The sequence below is a fragment of the Candoia aspera genome, chromosome 1 (assembly GCF_035149785.1).
Source record: "Candoia aspera isolate rCanAsp1 chromosome 1, rCanAsp1.hap2, whole genome shotgun sequence".
In the NCBI taxonomy this organism is placed as follows: Eukaryota; Metazoa; Chordata; class Lepidosauria; order Squamata; family Boidae; genus Candoia; species Candoia aspera.
In genome coordinates, this window is record NC_086153.1 from 324,887,831 (window position 1) to 324,910,194 (window position 22,364).

The 22,364-nt window shown below is 41.5% G+C and overlaps 1 protein-coding gene across 1 annotated transcript in view; it reads right to left on the reverse strand.

Moving 5' to 3' along the window:
* ATL1 (atlastin GTPase 1) overlaps positions 1-22,364 on the reverse strand; it is a 32,650-nt gene that overhangs the window by 1,697 nt on the left and 8,589 nt on the right. Inside the window, exons 2-12 of the mRNA XM_063290552.1 lie at positions 18,977-19,224; positions 18,064-18,198; positions 15,036-15,140; positions 13,628-13,678; positions 12,624-12,680; positions 9,439-9,531; positions 7,760-7,898; positions 5,939-6,066; positions 5,371-5,427; positions 2,750-2,821; positions 1,093-1,524 (exon numbers count right to left, since the gene is read on the reverse strand). Of these exons, the coding sequence (XP_063146622.1) occupies positions 1,093-1,524; positions 2,750-2,821; positions 5,371-5,427; positions 5,939-6,066; positions 7,760-7,898; positions 9,439-9,531; positions 12,624-12,680; positions 13,628-13,678; positions 15,036-15,140; positions 18,064-18,198; positions 18,977-19,224 (1,517 nt within the window). The remainder of the gene's footprint in view (positions 1-1,092; positions 1,525-2,749; positions 2,822-5,370; positions 5,428-5,938; positions 6,067-7,759; positions 7,899-9,438; positions 9,532-12,623; positions 12,681-13,627; positions 13,679-15,035; positions 15,141-18,063; positions 18,199-18,976; positions 19,225-22,364) is intronic.

A 22,364-nucleotide genomic window follows, 5' to 3' on the forward strand; every position in this document is an offset into this window, starting at 1 on the left:
TGTATTGACATAAAGTTGTTTTATCTGAATTCTATATATTTGCAGTTTATACTTCTACTTTTTGGGGGTCTCTTGAACCATCAATAAAAGAGTTCAGATTGTCAGATTGTTAAATACATGCTTTTTCATGATTTTTGCCTTAGATATGTGGTCCAGAAAACAGTATATAAACCATATAAACACTTGAAATAAACCTAAGATCTGCAGACAAGAGTTTAATCACTCAAGTGCCTGAAAAGATAACCTAGAACCTTTTAAGGTTGTCTTCTCTGTTCTCAAATCTGGAGGGCAAATCCATTGGGGAATACTAATCTGACCCCAAATACCCTTCATATTGACCGGTAATAGCTCTCTTTGGGGTTTTCCAGTCTTACTTGGCGAAGCCAGACAGTGAACATTCCTTGACTTTGATCTTTTCATTACTATTATGATGCCTTCTAGTGATTTTCAGCCCTCTAAATTGCCTTCACAGATACACCTAACTCTTCTTAAGTAAGAAACTATGTGCAACTAAGTCTATTTTCTGTGATGCAAAAGCATACTTCCTTTTGTACTGCAAGCAAACCTTATCCAAACTGCTGTCCTCCCCCATATGTTGGATTTCAGTTCCCATCATTCCCATTTAGTGTGCCCAAATAAGGGAACTGAAGGGCAAAATAGTTTGAAGGCTCTGGGTTGGAAAAGGCTCAGTCAAGTAATTATTATTACTATGTGAAATGTTAGTTCAGGGATGCACAGATTTTGGAGGTAGCATGCAGCTCTAAGGTGCCGTTGTGTATGTCTGTTCTAGTGCCTATTGTCCTTGGGAGTTGGGCGGCATACAAATTTAATGATTAAATAAATGATATTGCTTTGGACTTAAGAGAAAACCATCTACTGTATCTCTCTCTCTCTCCTCTCTCTCCCATCCCCTCTGATTCTGTAGAGAGGCTCTTCTTATATTCCAGAGTTTTCAAACTTGTTAAGCCTTCTCTATGGTCCATTTTGGTCACCCTGCATTAAAACTCCACTCCCTTCTTCCCTTCATCCAGGGACACTAGAGACTTGATGGGAATCTGGTGTGAGGCTCAAGAAGGGTTAGTGAGCTCTTACCTGGTCCCAGAGTGCTGCGGCCACTTGGTCTATGACGGCCCCCAGCTCCCTGTACTCCCCGGAGTATCTGATGTATGCCCATGTGCAAAGGGTGATCAGAGTTAGCCCCATGATCATATTGCAGAGACTGGCTATGATGTCTAATCCAATGAAGCCAGTGACGCCAGCAATGACATAGGTGATGAAGATGACAACAAAGAGGGTGGCTGGGGTGCGCGCAGCATGGAAGATGTTCTTGCTGTCATTGTGCTTGATGTACTGGACATAGAGCTCATCAATTTCTGTCTCCAATTGCTGGAGGTAGCGACGGCTGAATTCCTCACCCCCCATCTTTTTTACACCACGGAACTGCCGCACTGCCTCTTCCTTGAGCTCCAGGTGTTTATTCTGGAGGTCACTGGGTGCAAGAAAGGGTTTGTCACCTCCACACACCTGAAGCAAGCGAGTAAAGCATTAAAAAAACAAAAACAGGGTAAACCCCTGACTATAGAAATGACCAAAGAAATGTGGCATCCACCAGATTTGCTAGACTTCAGTTCCCAGAATTCCTAGCCAGTATGAAGAAAGACCATACGAGCTGGGAATTTGAATCCAATGCATCAGGTTGAGAAAGCTGGCTTATTCACATGTAACAAGGCCATCAACCTCCTGCTCAGTGCAGGAATTCCAAATAAAAGATCCCCAGTAAATGGCTATCTAGCCTCTTGATTCCATCAAGTAAAGGGGACCTTTGGGTAACTAGTTCCACTGTTGGACTGCCCTTAATATTAAAGTTTTTTTTCTTAATCTTCAACCAGACTCCACTCTTCTGTAGCTTAAGATCATTATTCCATGTTCTTCCCTTTGGAATGAGAGAAAACAAGTCTTGATCTGCATGACATTTTTATTTATTTTATTTATTACTCAAATTTAGCCACCGCCCATCTCCCCCAGAAGAGGGATCCTTTTAGATACGTGGAATCTCTCTTTATGGATATTGTAGTAATTTAATATCCCCAGCTCCTTAAATCTTTCTTCATAAGACTTAGTTTCCAGTCCCCTGATAACCTTCATTGTCCTAGTACTAGTACTTGTTCTAGTATCTCTGAAACCTTCTTAAAATGCAGAATTTGGAAATGGATACAGTACTTAAGATGGGGTCTGACAAAGCAGATTATCTAAAATGAAGTCAGTTGCAATGGGCTGTTCTAAATTTTTGGTCGGATAAAATGTTTCAGTTCAGATAATCACATACTATCTGACTGTGTTTTGTTAGCCATACTAGTCTATCTATGTCTGTCTGTCTGTCTGTCTATCATCTATCAATAATATAAATCAGGAGTTGGCACTGCAGTGACAGTGGTACCCTATCCCAATTAAATTAAAATACATACTTTTAAAAAAAGAGAAAATGATTAAAATGGACAAAATCTTGCAACAATGTCATAAATTTCCAAGATTTCAGACAACTATTGGGGACAGGGTGACCAGACCATTATGCAACATTGTATAACAATGCCTAGGGGCTGAAAAGGTCAAAGACCTCCTTCTGAGACCCAGGACAAATTTTTCGGAAGTACATTGCTCTTCAGAAGGCACCATGCCACCAAGGTACCTTACATGGAATCAAGGAACTGCAGCTCCTTAGAATGGTGATGGGATGGAATCTCAGACTTACCTCTTCCATCCGTTTATTGTAAGTATCTTTTGCAGTGGCAACAGCTGCTAGATTGTTTGCTTCTGCAGTTGCCTGTAAAAGCAGAATTGGGGAAGAGTGACAAAGAGAAAAAAAGTTGCTATGGAAACAGGAGGCCATTGACAGTTGGATAATTTTGTGAGTTTATTAATTGCAAGCAAGGAGGCTTTTCTGTGTAAGGCAGAAGTCTAAGACTAAGTCTAAGGCGGGTTACCTAAGGGACCGTCTTCTCTTAGTTGTTTCTACCCATCCAATTCGGTCCAACAGGTTGGGCATGTTACAGGTCCCATCTGCTAAGGCATGTCGGCTGGCAGGGACTAGGACGCGTGCCTTCCCTGCCATAGACCCTGCCCTCTGGAACATTCTCCCTTCAGAAATTAGGATGACCCTGACCCTGATGGCCTTTCATAAGGCCATGAAGTCCTGGTTATGCGCCTGGGCCTGAGGCCCCAAGTGTGTTAAGGGCCCCGTTTCTTGGCTATGTTAACATCTATGGAATAGTTTTACTCGGCGACCATACATATTTATTTTGTATTGTTTTAATTGTTTTGTTTTCATGATTGTATGCCACCAGGAGTCATTTGTTGAGATGGGTGGCTGTAGAAATCAAATCAAATCACTCAATCAATAAAGCATCAAGGAATCTAAAGTCAGAATCAAGCAAGCCATGTCAACCACTGTATGATTTTGGATGGATCATTCTCACTCAGCAGAAGAAAAAAAAATTGCTGGAAAAAATGCTCTGAGCATTGCCTTGAATTCCTGGAGGAAAGGCAGGGATATAAATCTAAATCTATGAAATAAGCACACAACAGAGTAGCACACAAATAGCTTCTTGGCTACTTGTACAGATTCCTTTGGGCTGACTCCCATCAATCTGCTTTTGCCACCTGCAACACTCTTTCTCTCCTAGTGAATGCAGATTTAACCTGGGAAGAGGTTATTATTATATTAATTAAATACTTTCCACAGAATCTCTCCTCTAGTCCTCAGTTAATCACCAAGGAGCTGGTGATCAAGAGGGACTGCTCTTTTCCTCACTGCTCAGCCATTTTTCTGCTGCTCACCTAAGCGATGGAAAGGGGAGAAAAGCAGAGACAAGGGAAGCCATGGGGACTGGCACTGAAAGCAGCAGTTGTGGAAGTGAAGCAGAAATGCCTCTCCCCTCAACTTTGCCAAGAGATGGGATTTCAGAAGAGATCATCAGCCAGACCTTTGCAGCTTAAGGCAGGCAGTAGATGGAATGGAGGGACATCAAGATAATCTACAGCAGTGTGTCTCAACCTCAGTAACGTTGAGATGTGTGGACTTCAACTCCCAGAATTCTCCAGCCAGCATGCTGGCTGGGGAATACTAGGAGTTTTGTGTGTGTGTGTGTGTGTCAGAAGCACCTACCAAGGCACTTCTGTGTTGAAAGGATTTGCCCGTGACATCACCATTGCCTGGGGGACACCCGAGGGGGCTCCTTTCGTGTCCCTGTTATTTTCCCACTGAAGTGGTACCTATTTACCTACTTGCATTTGCATGCTTTCAAACTGCTAGGTTAGCAGGAGCTGGAACAAGTTGACGGGAGCTCACTCCGTCATGTGGCTCGTGCTCTTGGCTTTCGAACTGCCGAGCTGCCAACCTTAATGGTCCTCTGACTCAGCATCTTAACCACTGAGCCACCACGGCCCCTTTATACTAGGAGCTGAAGTCCACACATCTTAAAGTTGCTGAGGTTGAGAACCACTGATCTACAGCGTGCACCTTTCACTACAAGGCTGTGGTCCAATCAGATGGGAACAAGAAGACTCAGAAGGCCTTATAGAACTTCTCAACCAAGCATCTCCCAAAAGTGTGGAACTACAATGCCTATAATTCCCAGCCATCATGGAGACTTACTATGCCAAAGCTGTAGAAGTTATTCTTCAACACATCTGGAAGGTACTAGAGTGGGAAAAGTTGGCCTAGAGACAGGCTTTGGACTCCTTCCTACTCCCTACCATATTAGGGCAAAAGACAAAAATGCAACATGGACCTGGAAGAGGCATGATGATGATGATGATGATGATGATGATGATGATGATGATGATTCTGACCAAGGTGCCTTGCTAAGCAATAAGTATAAATACTTACTTTGTCCATTACATCACTTTTATGGACATTTATTTTCTATTCCTTTGAAAGTAAACATTATTTTACTACATTTTAATAAAATTAATATGTTCCAGTGTTTTTCAATATGCGGGTAAACCTGTATTCGTTAGCAAAGCATCAAAAGACTGGTTTATAGTTTATTTTGAAAGCAAGACTGGATTGGATTATGACTGTTTTTACATATTTCTAACTAAAGGAAGATATCACTATGACCTCAGTGGCAACAGCTTTGCCCTTTTGCACATAGTAGTGCACTGTCAAGTATGTTTTCGCATCACTGTATTCAACCCCAGGGCTACCCTTCCCAAATTAATGGGAAGTGCTGGATCTGAGCATCTCACACACCATTAAGGGACTTGATTCACTCTGTAAGTCATCTCTCACGATTGACAGGTTGGAAAAAAATGATGCTTTCTCCTTCCTACAAAAGCATATGCCCCCAACCCCCAGAATGTAGTAATTACCTGCAACATTGATTTTGGATGAGGGAGCTCTTCTCCTTGGTAGATCTTAATATAGGCCTGAGAAAAAGACAAGGAAAAAAAACCCAAGTGATATGGAACATCATTTAAAATCTGCACATAAAATCTCATGTCAAAAAATGTCAAAAGTGTTTGTAGGTTCCTACTTATTGAGCTACAATATTTATTACTGTATCAACCATACAACTTCTACTATGTCATGGAGGCAACACCTTTGAGAGTGATTCCAAGTATATCTAAAAATGCTGGCTTTGATTTTTCAAGTTACTGAATGGGAAACCTGTGACCCTCTTAATAGTGTTTAAATGCAACTCATATCAGTCCTCATCACTAGCTATGCCAGCTGGAGCTGGTAAAATTCTAGCTCAGCAACATCTGAAAGGTCCCCCTTTTGGGGTTTAAGCTGTAAATCATCTTTGGGAAAATCTGTTCCCATAGAGGTCACTTCTGTTTCTTCATGAGCCAAGTATGGCAAAGGGCCCTTAGCTACTGATCCCTACAAAAAGGTGATTTCCAAGCCAGAAAGCCCTTTCTTACACTTGCAGCTCACCTTGAAATATTCCACAAGGCCTCGGCAGGTGATCTTATTTCCGTTGATCTCCTTGACATCCAGGCTTTTGGGGCTCAGTAGCCATGGAATCAGGATTTTCAAGTTCTTGATGAAATCATCATCTATTTCTGTAAGGAGAACATGAACCCTGTTTATGAGCTAGATGCCTTTTGTATTGGAAACACTTGAAACCCCAAGAATTAATAGATCTGATAGTGAACCAGTGAGTGGGTACCTAAATAAAAACAATGAATTCTATACCAAATTATCCAAAATACTGTCTCCTCACTTATGACATGGATCTCTTGGGGGCCTTCTCTCAAGCACATTTTTAACTACTGTCCATGAGCAAGACATCAGGGTACATATAACACAGTTCATATGACCTTTTCCATAGTACCCAAAAGGGATGAAAAGCTCAGGGTGGCAATGGCAGAGATCACCTGCTTCATTTGGCCACAGAAGATAAATTTTACCAAGGTCAGATGCTCAATGTAATGATAGAAGCTTGGAGAATCAGAAAACAAATTGTTCATTAATGTACTGACAAGAGTGGCTGGGTTCATACATTGTGTTAGACCTGGTTCAAACTGTGGTTTGCTAAAGAAGCTACAATGGCCAAGCTCAAAATAAACCATAAACCATGGTTTACGAACCACAATTGCTAAATTGATTCAACAAGCAAAGCCAAAAGCAAGCAGATCATATCATGGCTTAATGCAATGTGTGAACCCAGCCACTATGTTCCTTTTACCTGGTCTGGATTTGCCCCACTAATGTTTTGTTGGTGGACCTTCTGACATGATCTACTATCCTACTACATCCTCTAAACCTTTACAAACCTGAATGTCCTACATTGGAGATGGCCATTACTGTTGGGATCATTCAATTCTTGAAAGATTAATCCTGGGGGATTGGAATGATCAGATCCATGCTGATCTTAACATTATACTAGGAATCAGGAGAGAACAGTATTAGCCGTTTGCTCAGCATCCTCCTCCTTCCCTGGACATTTCCATGGCACAGCCTGAAACACAGCCTCTGTGACCCCCTTCTCCAAAGAACTTGGCAGAATGTTGCTTACTTCAAAACAGAATCGTATTATAGATACACATGTATGTAAAATCAAACAAAGCAATCCAATTTCACTCTCAAATGACTCCAACTTTCCTCCAAAAAACTTTGAAAACTCTATCCCAGTAATGTCACTTTATTACTGGACTGATCCCTTTGCAACCCTTAGCCTGAAAAATATTTATCAGCAAACATGGAACTTAGGCCAAAAGAGTTTACTGCCTTTGCAAAACCTGACTCCAAGTCCCATTAAGCTCAGCAGCCAGCTAGAATGGCACAATCAGAACCCTAACTCAGCCATGAAATAAATCTTGCCCCTCTGTAATGCTGCTGTATGTTGTTCTTCTCTTCTGTGCAGAGGTCATTAGGAATAACCCTTAAGGAATAACCTCTAGCAACATTGAATGGGTAAAGAGAAATTCTCTTAGAACAGCAATCAGAAGAGTACAAATCATGCAGAAGTCTCATCTAAGGAAAAAAGGCATATGGATATAATTAATCAAGCAGAGAAACCGAGGATGAGCATATCTCCTTTCTGCAGAACACGAAGCCCCATCTGATCGTAACTGGTCAGTTTCTTGCTATTGTGAAAACTAACATCATCCCTAAAACAGGCCACACACACAGACACCCCCCCCCCGCAAACCCTGCCTCAGATTTGCCTGTGATGCACCTCCAACTCGGCAGCCCTCTATTCCTCCTCAGTTTTGGTGCTGCTTGGTTTCCTCCTGATGCAAATGAACTCACCTCTGAGCTTCCCATCAAAATTGGGATTCGTAGCTACTTTCAAACCCGGATGAGGTAAAAGGAAGCAGGAGATGTTGGTGAAACAGGAATGTATATGCTTCCGCACGTTCTGCAGCTCTTCATGCTGGTTTCCAGAGACCTGGGAATAAGCAGGCAATTACTCTTCCTTTAGGGGGACAAATATAAATCTGTGGTTCAGAACTGGGGTCCCGTTGATGCACCTCAGTAAACAAAAATAGCATGGAGAGACCCTTTCAAAGCACAGCCTGTAAACCAGTGTTCTTCAAACTTGGCAGCTTTTAAGATGTGTGGACTTAACTCCCAGAACTCCCCACCCAGAAGTCTGGGAGTTGAAGTCCCCACATCTTAAAGTGGCCAAGTTTGAAAAACTGCTGTCATCTGTGCCCTGGAAAGCCCCTCTTGAACCAAAGTCAGCCTCCTTATTTATCTTCAAGCAGGAGCCCAATTCCCTCTTTGGGTTTACCCCTCCTGCCACCACTGAAATCCCACATGCAGCACCCAAGGCCAGAATCCCTCCCAATCGATTGAAGAAGGCAGCTGCCACAAAGGAATCCTCTCCCCATTGCTGGGTGGCTGGGGAAGGTGTTAAGAGTGCACTTGCACAGTTGCACAGATGTTTACAGGGTGCATTAATGTGGCTTCAGATCACACCTCTACTGGCACACTGTCCTAAGGTTATCCATCTCTTATTTCATCCATCACCTTTTGGATGAAAGGTCTCCCTTAGCAGTGACCATCCCACAGCTTGGAGGCAATCCTGAAAACCCACTTGGCCATCTCCAGACTGGGCCAAAATATTTGATAGCAAAATACCAATTTTTTAGGAGCATGATTTTCTGCCTTTAAACTTTCTTCGGCCTTAAAAAGTGCAAAATAAGTTTTCACAAGGCCTAATGCAGTTAGTTCATACTTTAACCACCCCAAACCTTAAAACAAGCAACAATTTTCAGCCATACCCACCTGACAAGACCATCATACATCAATAGATGCACCCCCTACACTTCTTAGAGGCCAAAATCATCATCATCCTTGTGCGTCCCAGCTAAAGAAAATTGTCTACTCCTATGCTATTCACTGTGGGCCACATATAACTAGTCTGGAGAAAATGAGGCTGGAATAGGCAAGGTGATGATGCAGAGGGTGTATCAGGGGTATAACCTGTGTCAGAAGGACTGGAGCTAGGGTTTTCCAGTTTTATTCCTGTTGAGAGAAGCTGCATTTTTTTCTTTTAAATGTATGAAGCCTATTTTAAGTTTGCATAATGCTTTTCATATATTTCCATCTCAGAAGTGCAGGAATTCACAAATTTTTTTTTGCAGTCATGCCACCAAAATTGAGTGTATAGCAAGCACCAGAAAAAGAGTGTGATGCACGGGTTCCCAAATGCCCAACCAAGTGGTCTTTCCTCTCTGCTGCTCTTCACAGAAAATTTAACAATTTAAAACCTTAAAATTGTGATTGATTTTTTTCTGCAGGAATGACTTTAATTTGATTTGATTTGATTTGATTTGTTTTGATGACTTTAATTTGTGAGGGTTATTTCATTATTGTCTGACCTGATGTGATCTATACGGTCAGCCACTTCAACAGGTCTCCCTTAAACTGGAAAACAGGATAAGAGCATTTTGACTTAAACACATCAAACTCTTAATACCAACCTTGAGACGCTTTTCCAGAAACTTGGCTCCACCTTCAGCCGCATAAGCAAATTCATAGGGAAAGCTCCAGTCGCGAACAAGGAAAATAAGAGACTATAAGCACAAGAAGAAAAATCAAGAACAAAGTGAATACAATGAACAGGTGAGGACAAGAATGCATTTATTTAAATGCATTGTTTGGTATGGAACAACAGTGTCTTTTTATCTGTTTAATGTTAGGTTTAAACAAATCGTTTGATTTTGAAGAAATCAGGTGATTTGTAGCAAATAATTTCTTCAAAATTAGAAACATTCACAATCCTTATTGTTTAACCTTCTATCCATGAATCTTCCAGTGCTATCCAATCAAGTTTCAGTACTGAAAAGCAACCAATATGGGATTTTATTAAAAAAAAAAAAAAAAGTTTGGCCTCTTTGATGAGACATACTGTACTTCTCCAAGGGAAATTGCTACAGATAAATTGGACACTAGAATATTACAAAGTATTAAAAGAATAAAGCAGCAAGTAAAGAAATAATAGCTGGAAAACCTGAATCAACAGAACTATGGTTTCCATATCACAAGAATTAAGAATTCCAGTATATTATGCATTAATCAGATCCCACCTTGAATACTTAATTGTATTTTAACCATATTCTAATTGTATATTAATTCATATTGTTTAAAGATTTTGATGATCACGTTGCTGTTGCCTAGTTTGCATGGTGTCTTTATTTTGTATTTTATCATATTTTGTTGGATATGTTTTAACTCTAATTGTATTTTTGTGTCTTTGTGTTTATTGTAAATCTCCCAGGAAGCTGCGGCTATTGGGCGGTTTAAACATTTTGATTAATTAATTAATTGCTTTGAGCCTCACACTTTAAAGATTTAGGGAAACTAGGTCAGGTTTAGGAAAGAACAACAAAGATGATCAGGGGACTAGAAATTAAGTCCTATAAGAGAGACTGAAAATTGTTCATGTCGAATCTTGAGAAAGTAAGAATGAGGGCAATAGGACTGCACTTTTCATGGACCAAAAGGATGTCACAGGCAGTGTCTTCAGAATGGCATAAACAGTGTTGCAGCCCTAGCCCTTTTCTGTGTGTCATGATGTTGCACACCCGCCTAAAAGAAGCAGGGCTTGTGATGCAACTTCACAATGAGGTTTTCATCATTCTGGCAAAAGCACAAGATCCTGCAGATGTCCCTGCTTGTCACCCAGAAGGTCAGGACCTGTTGTCTGTCATTCCAGAAAGCAGGACATGGAATGATGATCCTAAGTTATGGAATGGCAGGTTTTAATGGTAACAGCAGTTCCACAGTGGAACCAGTTATCTAGAAAAGGGTGAGCTTACTGGATGTCTTCAAGCAGAGGTTGGATAGCCATCTATCAGGGACACTTCAGTTTGGATTTCTGCACTAAGCAGTGAGTTGAACTTTGTGGGTGAAATGGCTCGTTCCACAGATGCGGGGATGTGTCTATACAGTACCTACAAAGATCAGAATTGTGCAGGAAATGGTTTTCTCTGTGCCACATTATTGAAGTGAAAGTTGGTTTTTAAATAAGCAGGATAGGAAGATGCTTTTGAACTTTGATGTTGGAGAAGACCCTAAGAATATTGTGGACAGCCAAGAAAACAAACAAATGGATCATCAAACAAATCAACCCAGAGTTCTCACTCGAGGCACAAATGACCAGTCTCAAATTATCCTACTTTGGACACATTATGCAAAGACCTAGCTCTCTGGAGAAGTCTATAATGCTAGGAAAGGTGAAAGGAAAGAGAAGAGGACAACCAGCAGCAAGGTGGATGGATTCAATTAAAACAGTGATGGGTGCATCGTTGGAAGACCTAAAAGACTAGAGACAAGACAGATAATCCTTGAGAAAAGCTATGTATGTAGTCACTAAAAGTTGACATTGATTTGATGGCACATAATCACTCAATAAGCCAGCATTGTTCTAAAAAATCAACTTAAATGCAAGTATGAAGAAAATTCAAAATCATCCCAACTATCTGTTGGGCAGAATATTCCAATGATGTAGGATCAATACAAAAAAGGTACTGCCACTAGTATTTGCCAACAATGCCTTTTATCCACTTCCCATAGAGTAAATCGCTGAATGCTGACCTTAACGTTTGTAGAAAGGAATGCAAACAGTTTGTTCAATAACATCATACCAAGCCATTTAGGCCAATTATTTTATTTCAGATTGAATCTCCAGGCTTCATCATTCCTTGATGCTTCCCAAATGAGAAAAGAGAGCTATATACCTGTGTGTTCTCCAAGACAGGTACAGAAAATAAGAATTTAGCAAAATGCCTGTTCATACATGAAGCTGAAAGCCTCAACTGCTCAATAGCCCATTCTTTGCCTGTTCTTTGCTGCAAGGTGGTTTATTGGTATCATATGGGCCGGATTTCAGCCCTGAAGCACTGCTAGTACAGTTAAAGGAAAGGCCACAGAACTTTAATCAAGATGGTAAACAATTTGCTTCCAGCTTCATGTGTGATTAATGCAAATGAGGACCCATGCAAGCAGCTTTCTCCAAACTGACCCACCTTCTAGAGTATATAAACAGGGAGCAAACCCCACACTCGCTCGCACTGATGATGTTACCTAGTCAGATAATGAAATGCCTGCAAGCAAACAGCCAAGCTCAGAGAGCACCAAGGAGTCCACAGTTCAGCCCTGAGCTACACATACTCTCTTCTATTAGATGTATAGACTTCAATTCCATTGCAGAGAATTCTGGAAATTGAATTCTACTAATCTGAAGGGTTCCCAGATTGGGAAGACTGCCCTAGAGGTGTTTTATACATATGTTGTATTTTCATCCCATATTCTGGAAGGGGAAGCAATGCTGACTTGCCATTTGAGGGTATTTTTCAGGAAGTACATTTGTTCTCTGTACACTATGGAAAGCCAGTGTTGTCAATGGCTGTACTGGTCGGGAACTGAGAAATCCAACATATCAGAATGATATTGGTGCATAATGCTGCAGCACTGAATACCAGCTTGATGATGCAGCCCAACCACAAGGCAATGCCAAGTAGTCATTTTGAAGAACAGAGTTGACTCTTCAGAGTATAGAAGTTTCCATTTCTGCTTGAGTGCAACATCAAGGTTATCTGGGTATTTTCAGTAATAGAGCAGCATTTCTGCAGGTTGCAGAGGAAATCCCTCACTATTTTCTTACCTGAAAGGGCTTCAGGAAAGTTTCTTCCATGGCTAGCCTCCCATATTCTGTGAAGAGCTGAAACAAGAAGGAAGCCAATAGGAAATTTCAAACAAGATCTTTGTATTAACAAATATTTTTGTTTATATTGCACTGATCACAGTGCTTTATTTTTAAATTGGACCTGAGTTTGACATTGCTTTCATTGCTTTCAATTCAGAGTGTTTGTGCTTTTTTCCCCTAAAGAATAAGTTAAATCAGTAAAATCGCAAAGAGCACCAAGGGAGGAGGCACTCTAAAAATTAGTCAGTTTATTATGGCATCAGCTTTTGTTGATCGTGCCCCTCTTGATCAGATACATACAATGTGAGTGTGTTAATGGACTGCAGTCTATCAACTTTTACAACTAAGTGATCTGTATCTTTAAGGTGTTACAAAAGCTATTGTCTTTTGTCTGGAAGATTTTAATCCATATGACTGAAAACGGGTTTATAAATAAATTAAGTATGAAATTGAGGGTGAATAGATTACAATATGGTTGAATCTTTTTAATGTAGTTTTATTTTAAAATGAAGATACCATGAAGCTGAACTTGGGACTTCGGTGTTACCTTTCCACAGCTCTAAGGCATAGATCCATCTCTGAGGCTTGCATATAAAATTAAAGCCTGTGAAATCGTCAAAAATTTGGGTGACATCTACTTTAAAAGTACAAGTAACTTGTCTGACATGTAAATATTTATTCTTAAAACGTTTATCCTTGGGATATTCCTAATCCCAGGACTGATCACAAAGATATTGTTAGCAACAATGAGACTAATGTAATAAAAAATCGTATGATGCCATCAGAACAAATTAAATAATAGCTGAATAGAATAGTCAATGATAATGCTGTGGCACAATTGAGTATCTTTGCACCATAAGGACAAATTGCATTCTGTGTACTTCTCTGCAGAATTACAGCACACACAGAATTGTCCGACTCTAAAGGGTGGAACAGGGGACAGGTGGGCAGCATGGAGTTACCTGCAAGTGCTGAAGGTCATCTTCCTGTACATTCTGTGACAAATTGTACACCTGAGCACAAAACAAAACCAGAATTGTGTAAAAATGGCTATGAACTCTCTTGCCTTCTTGCATGCTCTGTGTGCATGCAATCCCTTTCCTGCTACCTACATTGTACCCCCTATAGCCAAGAAGAGGTCTCTATTTAGAGCCTATCAGTCCAGACCTCAAGCCAATGACAATTTCTTAGGGCAGCATGATAACTCTTTTGTTCTCACCCCATCGATCGTATGGTTTGGGTTGCTCATATGAACTGCCACAATTTAGCAGTTCCACTGTCACCATTTTGCACAGCCATGCCTTGTATCCTCTGGGGACATGACAGTTTGGCTTTATAAATCAAGCCTGCACAATATGTACCTGTTAAGCCAAGGGCACATTACTTGCAAGCACATCCTATGGTCAGCTGTCTGACTACAAACATTGTTTAGCAAATAATTCACAGGACTAAGCCTGTAGCTAGTAAAGGGCTCAATGTCCAACTTGGCATTCAGGCAGGCAGGCAAGCTGCCTCTGGCCTTCCTGCACTTTTGATGAACTCTTATGACCCTTGTTCCCTCTTTACATTTCCTTGCCTTCTCCTGACCTAACATTAGTTAAGCCCCATGGACAATAGAGTCTTCCCCATGCAGTACCTAGTATCTGGCTTCCATACTGAGTGAACTCTATGATCACCAACCAACCCAATTCCACTAGCAAGGAATTGTACATTTTCAGTCCAGACCTAATGACCATACATCCCTCTAGGTTCAGATGCTAAAACACTGAACGCTCTGGCTCCTGCACTGAAAAAACTCTATGAACACTGGATCTTGCAAAAACAGGTCTTAAAGAAAATCATCAGTGGCTTCAACATTAGTAAGACAGTAGAGGGCATGTAAGCTAGAAAGAACAGTGAGACCTTAACTTCTCCCCCTTGCAACCTCAGCTGCCCTGAGATCATGTGGAAGAACAGAGAAGGCCTTGTGTTCGTGTGCAACTGCCTGGACAAGTCACTGAAGTTTTATTGGCAAGATGTCAGAAGTGGTTTGTCGTTGCCTCCTTACTAGAGCTGAGAAAGAGTGACTTTCCCAAGGTCACCCAGCTGGCTTAGTGCCTAAGGTGGGACTAGAACTCACAGTCTCCCGGTTTCTAGACCGGTGTCTTAACCACTACACTAAACAGGCTCTCTATATGCCCTATATAGTGTCAATATCCATCACTGATACCACATGCAGCCCTGAGGGCCAGAGCTGCCATTGACTATTTCTGCTATGCTTTGGTAGTCAGTCATTTGAGTGCAAAAGCACAGCCCACCCACTGGTTTCCTTTGCAGCAAGTGGCTTCCTGCATTTGACACTGCAGAGGCACCCCTGCCATTCTCTGTTACCTGGATGGAGCTGATCATGGTGCTCAGAGCAAAGACAGTGGCTGAATCCCGCAGTGTTGACTGGCTGTCGAAGGTACCCTGAGTGTCCATTAGCAGTACAGCAACCTGTGGAAGATATGAGAGGGAGAGAAGCATACGATGTGAAGCACTTCATTTGCTGAAAAATCAAAAGCTTTGGCTTCAGTCGTTGTGTTACGGCACCTGAAAACTTCAAATCTGACTCACTGAAGAAACCTCAACAGGTTCTGTTTCCAAGAGGGCTGCAACAAACTAGGATCCTGTTGTTTTTCTATGCACCTGTTATTTAGAGAGCTAGTAGTAGGCTACGTCATCCAGGAATCTGTAGTACAAATACAGGCTGATGTGCTCAGAAGGCATTTTACTGTGAGTTCATTATGTTTCTTCTGAAGGTGCTGCACTGGTTACTGATATGCTACTGAGCTACGTTCACAGTATCAGTAATGTAGGGATAGGCAGTATGGTACCCAAACATGCCTTCTGGATGCTCTCTAGGTTCCTGACCCGTCTGACTTTTTAACAAGGTTCTTTTTAATGTTTAAAAAAAATAGCAGAAAGCTGATCTACTACAGAACAAAGCATTAGCCTCTAGCATCATATTTATTCACATGGTTTTGGGCCCCACAAAGTCCCACTGGGATGACAGAAAGAAAATTTACCCCTGGTACATGTATGTTTTGTGACTGGCCACCCCCATCACAGCAGACATTTTGTGAACCCACCCATTGTGTATATCCAAAATTTTAAAGGTGCCCCCAGGCCAAAAATGTTGCCATCTCTTTTGTAAAGACATGCAAAGCTTAGGTATAGCTGGTGGATCATCTCCCTTCCGAACCTGCCTAGAAATTAAAGTTAAGACAAAAGGCTTTCTAGAAGGTGCTGCACTTGCCACATTTGCTGTGCACATTAACCCAAGGGAGAAAATTTTTGATTCAGGAGCCTGAATGACAGAACTCCCTCTTGGTTTATTACATCTGGCACCACCCCAAGCCTTGTTAGCTTTCTGTGTCAATTAATCACCTCCTTATTCACCAAACCTTGGGCTCAGTTTATACTATGATATCATTTAATGTGTTGTCCTTGTTGCTATGGTTCTGCTTTTTGGTTTTAACTCTTTCAAATCTTCTACTTTTTTAGGGATTTGTTTTATGATACTATGCTCTTCAGTTATTTTTAATAAAAAAAAACAACAGAGTAAACAACTGTGTGAATAAAATAAATAACACATCAAGCAGTGTTGAAAGACCAGGGATGTCTTCAAGAGTGGCCAAAAATATGACAAATAAATAAATAAATAAAATGGCAAGCAACTGGGCAAATCAAAGCCCCATCCCCTTTTAATATGCAAAAGGAGCAGGTAGAGCCATTGCATGCACATAAAAAGGGGCAGGGCTTCATTTGTCCAGTCACACCCACCACTTTGACATTGCTGACCACCCCTGCAGATGCCCCTGCCTGATGCAACAGTTATATAAAGCCAGAAAAACTTCTACTGGTTCTCCAGGTCAAGTTGTCCATTCAAGCTGAGCAGAGACAATACCTCCTACTATTAGCAATGGGACCCTGTGAAGAAGGAAGGGAGAGCTTGCTATTTTGAAACTGTCCAGTTGGGGCAAGCAAATAAATAAATAAATAAATAAATAAATAAATGAGCTGCCAACCTTCACAAGATGAGCTTATGAGGACATCACAGAATGGCCTTTTGGCCATGAAAGGTTCAGAATAGAAAAAATGTCCACCTAGTGCAGATAGTGCAGGTTTATCTGACATGATGTCTTCTAAATGTAATAAAGGCCAGCTTCCATCATGGCTGCAGCTCAACATTTCTGGAGAATTCATCAGGGAAGGCAATTTAGCCCGGAAGTGAAAATATTTTTGAGTTTATGACTAGTAAAGTTAAGATGTTCTGGTTTTGTACTGCTTCTATAGTGATTGGCTGATATCTGTTCTGGATTTGCAGGCAAGCTGATGTTAGAATTTTAATTGGTGCCCTCCAGTCCCTTAAGCTTTTCTGCATCCCTCCTCCTGGCTGAGAGCTGGTTCCAGGGTCAGTGGCCAGGAACCTCTGGGTTCTACTGGATGGTGCACTCTCTCTTCAGCCACTTACAGAGGACAACAGTGAGAGGAGGTCATCTTTACTTACTGAACATCTGCTAGATTCAGCAGCTCCTGCCAGTGATGCTGCACATTTATCAGTTCAGGCCCTGGTGGTCTCTTGCTACTACAATACTCTGTGGGTAGGTCTTCCTTTGTCCAGACACACTGTTGTAGACCACCCTCATTTTCCCACCACAGGGCTTTATCATGGCTCCCTTTTAGGCCAGAGGGTACTTTAAATTCTTGGTGCTAGTATTTATAGCAGTGTTCCTCAGCCTTGGCAACTTGAAGATGTGTGGGCATCAACTCCCAGAATTCCCCAGCCAGAATGGCTGGCCAGGGAATTCTGGGAGTTGAAGCCCACACATCTTCAAGTTGCCAAGGCTGAGAAACACTGGTTTATAGCCTTGCCATTAGGTGTTTCCCACTCCCTATCCCAGCTCCTATCATGGTAGAATTCTGTTTATACAGCACAGTCAGTTTCCTTTTCACATGTTGCTCCATCTTCTTTGCATGCATTCCAGGATCTGGATCCTCAATGATGAAATTCTCTTCCCTTCCACTCCAGCTCTACATATCCTTGGGTGCATTTAAGAAGGATCTGAAAATCTATTTGTTCAATGAAGCAGAGTGAATAGCAGAAATGGTTGTAGGCAGATGCTGACAATGGCAATAGGGTTGATTTATTAGTAAAGTTAGATGGTGGACAGGTTTGGGCAAACAGAAACCAATGACTGGGTTCACACACTGTGTTAAGCCACAATAAAATTTAGTTTTATTTTAGTGCATTCTATGAACCCACCCACTGTGCCTGGTCTGTCTATGACTTAGTCTTATCTATATAGTCAGCATTATGAGTTATTCAATACGCCATGGCTGGGTTTATCATGAGTATCCACAACAAATCACCAACCTTGTTCCCATCTGGTTTGTCCACAAGAAAGACTTCGCTCCAAATCTGGATGCCAGTTGTCTCCCGTTCTGACCCACCTCTCCAAGAAAATCCTGTGAGTGGTTCATTATAATTCCCAACCCAATCAACCAACTCCTGCAAAGTAATGAGCAAGCAAGTTATTATCCTTGGAACCAGGCTAAGTCAGGTTTCTTTACACCAACAACCTATATCCAGTGTTAGTGGTCACGAAACAGCTAGCAAACAAACAATTATCTAGCAGCTGGACCTTTTCAGTGGCTATGTATTTGAATGAGGAGAAGGATGACCCATTCTAATTTGGACAAAGCATTCTACTACAGAAGAACTTAAATTTTGTATGTCAAAAAGGCAATAAAGAATTTAACTGGAATTTTCAGATTTCCCATCAAGAATACAGAGAATTATCGCCAGTTGTATGTGGAACTGTTGAAGCAATTTTCAGCCATGAAATCACAGATACAATTCTCCAAAACCAACTCATTGGGTACACTTTGGCAAGTCATTGTTCTCCCAGTCTTAATGTTCACTTTGGAGTGAACCTACAGGTGGCCATATACAACCCTGCTGCATCCTGAATCCTGTATAGTTGCACTGCGTGTGGAATCCCAACACAAGGTTTTGCTACCAGTTTGGGTGGATTCTGGAAGAAGAATCCCACTTCCTACCCCAATAACAGACCCTGTCCCTTGTAACATTCTCATTATCTGTCTCTCAAGTGTCAAATCTAGCATCCAGGAGCACTTTATGGGCTAGTTCCTCCAGCCTCTACATCTGCTTAATTGCACCAACAGCAAGTCTGACATATATTGCAACCTCCTGGCTCACTCGTGTGCTAAGGTCCTGAGCATGAAGAATGAGGCCATAGGCTCTACAGCAGCCAATGCAAACCTACCATGTTGTACATATATCTCAGCATGAAGTCCATCAAAAATGACTTTCCCTTCCGAAAAGCCCCAGCCACAGACACAGTCACCACCTCCCGATCACAGACAGCTTTGGAGAGCAAGATGCGGTTGAGAGCAGCTTCGTCCAGCTCAAAGGAGTGGTCATCCTTCACGATGAGCACTTGCACTGGATGGGCCTTCCCACCAGAGTCTTCTTCTTCAGAGCTCCATTCATAGCTTTTTTCCGAAAATCCACCTGTGTTTAAGAAACCACTGCCTGATCAAATCCCAGTAATGTTACAAAGAGGCTTAGAGTAACATTGTACATTGACTTACCAAACATGGGTTCTTCCCATTCTTATGTACCAGGTCACAGGAACATGGGGGGCAGGGGAGAAGGGATAGAGCAAAGGGAAGAAAAAGATGCTTAACCACTCTAATACTTGAGAAGTCTCTTTCCTTCAGCCAGGTTCAAAGCCTCCCTAATAATTGGCTGCCTCAGGGAAAAGAGAAAATTCCCTCTGCCAATTCCAGAAATAGATTAGCAGCTGAATTTTACTTTATTTATGAAACGTATTATATTACCGTCTATTGATACCTCTTGACAGTTTTCAGTTACATTAACCATATTTTCCACTTGCACCCAAAGACATTTGCAGTGTTTCTCAGCCTTGGCAACTTTGAGATGTGTGGACTCCAACTCCTAGAATTCCCCAGCCAGCATGCTGGCTAGGGAATTCTAGGAGTTGAAGTCCACACATCTCAAAGTTGCCATTGTTGAGAAACACTGCATCAGGGTAATTTAAAAGTTATAAGGCTAATCAGAATTTTGCCCTCCAAGATTTCACTTTTAGTCTCTACCCTAGCTTCTGCCACAATGACAGGCATCACACTCTGCATCATTGGAAAGAGGCCTTGGGACCTCACTTTTTGTTTCAAATGCAGGAAAGAAACACTTTCAGTGGCCTGAAACCAATGGCTGCTAGGGAAAACTGGCAGCTAAATGAAGAGGCAGCCATTGGTCCCTTCCACCTCTGGATTCTCCCTTACAAAATCCACTGCCCTACATTTGTTCCAGAAGGCAAACAAGGTTGGGAATGCACTCCATCTGCTTCATAATACAACACCCCATCCTCAGGTTTGCTCAGAAAGGCTGCCTATTCATTGGCAGGACAGACACATAAAATAAAGCAAGCATCATTTTCCTGGCTGGGGAATCATGCCAACCAAACAAGAGACTATCAAATGCTACCAAGCAAGGAAAACTGGCAAACACAGCCCAAACTGTCTGCATTGAAATAATATATCCCAGATAATGACAGTAGATAAAAGGGTAAAAAAGTTCTACACTAGGATGCTGTAGGGACAAGGCATAAACATGCAGCTATTTCAATAGAAGATTGTAATGAAAAATGATCAACTGTGTGAACTTCGAATAGTTGAGTTACCTTCCCATGTTCCTGGGTATCCAAGTGGCCTTGCAGTCGCCTCTAACCCTGTGTTTTTCAACCTTGGCAACTTTAAGATGTGTGGACTGACTCCCAGAATTCCCCAGCCAGCATGTCAGCAATCCAGTTTTGTCTAATTATACTAGCAGACATTTTCCAGATAGAGATCTTTCACTTAACCTGCTCTTTGAACCACCCTATGTTAAAAAAAAAAAAACCTGGAGAATTTCAGGATTTAAACCTGTATACAAAATTGTGTTCTGTTATTGGGCTGAGGCCCCCTGTAGTAATCATTAATTCCAATTACAAACTCACTCTCAATGATCAGTGAATTAGACAGTGTTTTAAACTTGTTTCTACACTGCACATGCAACAGGACGTCTATATTTCCTGGCGTGGATGTGCAGTGATGTTAACTTCGCTCTCTGAGTGAGATGGGCAGTGACTAAATTTGAAGTATAAATAAAATATATAAATAAAACTTCCAAGAAAACTATGCTTGGCATCAAGTTATTTTTATTTGCCTAAGGAAAAAATGGAATAGGACCTATCACTTAACCCCATATCCATTTTATTTGTGTTCAAGGCACTAAGTCTTTCCATTGCTCTAAAAGTAAAGGTAAAGGTTTCCCTTGACATTAAGTCCAGTCGTGTCCGACTCTAGGGGGCGGTGCTCATCTCCGTTTCAAAGCCGAAGAGCCGGCGTTTGTCCGTAGACACTTCCGTGGTCATGTGGCCGGCATGACTACACGGAACGCCGTTACCTGCCCGCCGAAGCGGTACCCATTAATCTACTCACATGTGCATGTTTTCAAATTGCTCTACCAGCATCTTATTCTCACCTCTGCCATTACGATGCATCCCCATCAAGCTGCTTAAATTAATACATTACTGGGAATTGTTTTCCTTAGGAAGCCTGGCTTCTCACAGGTACAATGACATGTGAACGTGAGCAACACCCTGTCCCCTTCAGAATCTTTGGGGCTGCCTGCTGGCCGTGGTTCATGTAATACACTAAGCCCTGGATTCTTAAATTACTCCAATTGCCTGAGTTCACAGGACTAACCAACCACATTTTAACCCAGTACATGATGCAGACCAGTTATTGTGGAAAAAAAATGGCCTCTTATTTGCCTTCAAGATCTTTTTTATAACAGTTATATCCTGCTGCAATTAAAGATAACTCCCCCATCACAGTTTTCATCCTCATTGCCCAGTCAGTCAAATAATTCCATAACCACACTCTGGCAATCAAAGGACATTAATTAGATTTTATCTGATCTTCAGCAGTCCATTCCAAATCAGCTCCCTAAATCTGAAAGTATGCGCTTTCACCAAATTCTTCACACATTTCATGAGGTCACTGTGTATAGAAAACTACGTATCTGGGAGAATGCAAGAGCCTTGATGTCTAGATTTTCATTATGAATTTATTTTCTTATGAAGGATCAAACATCATGCAAACTCCCAATTTTATCTGAAACTCTACAACCCAGAATGAAGTCCTACAGAAGATCTAAGCTTGAACTACAAGAGAATGATAGAATACAAAAGAAAGCATTTATTCAAATGACACAAAATTAACAGTTTTAGGAATTAAAGGGCACCACTATGAGAGCCCGTTTGGTGTAGAGGTAAAGGCACCAGGCTAGAAACCAGGAGACTGAGAGTTCTAGTCCCACCTTAGACACAAAGCCAGCTGGGTAACCTTAGGCCAGTCACTTTCTCTCAGTCCTAGGAAGGTGGCAATGGCAAACCACTTCTGAAAAACCTTGCCAAGAAAACTGCAGGGACTTGTCCAGGCAGTTGCCAGGAGCCAACACTGACTCAAAGTCGTGTGCGCACACACGCGCGCGCACACACACTCACTTACTATCATGTAATAGTGGGCACAATAATAGCTTGGATTTCACAATTGCTTAAGAGAAAAACAATGACTGAAAATGGA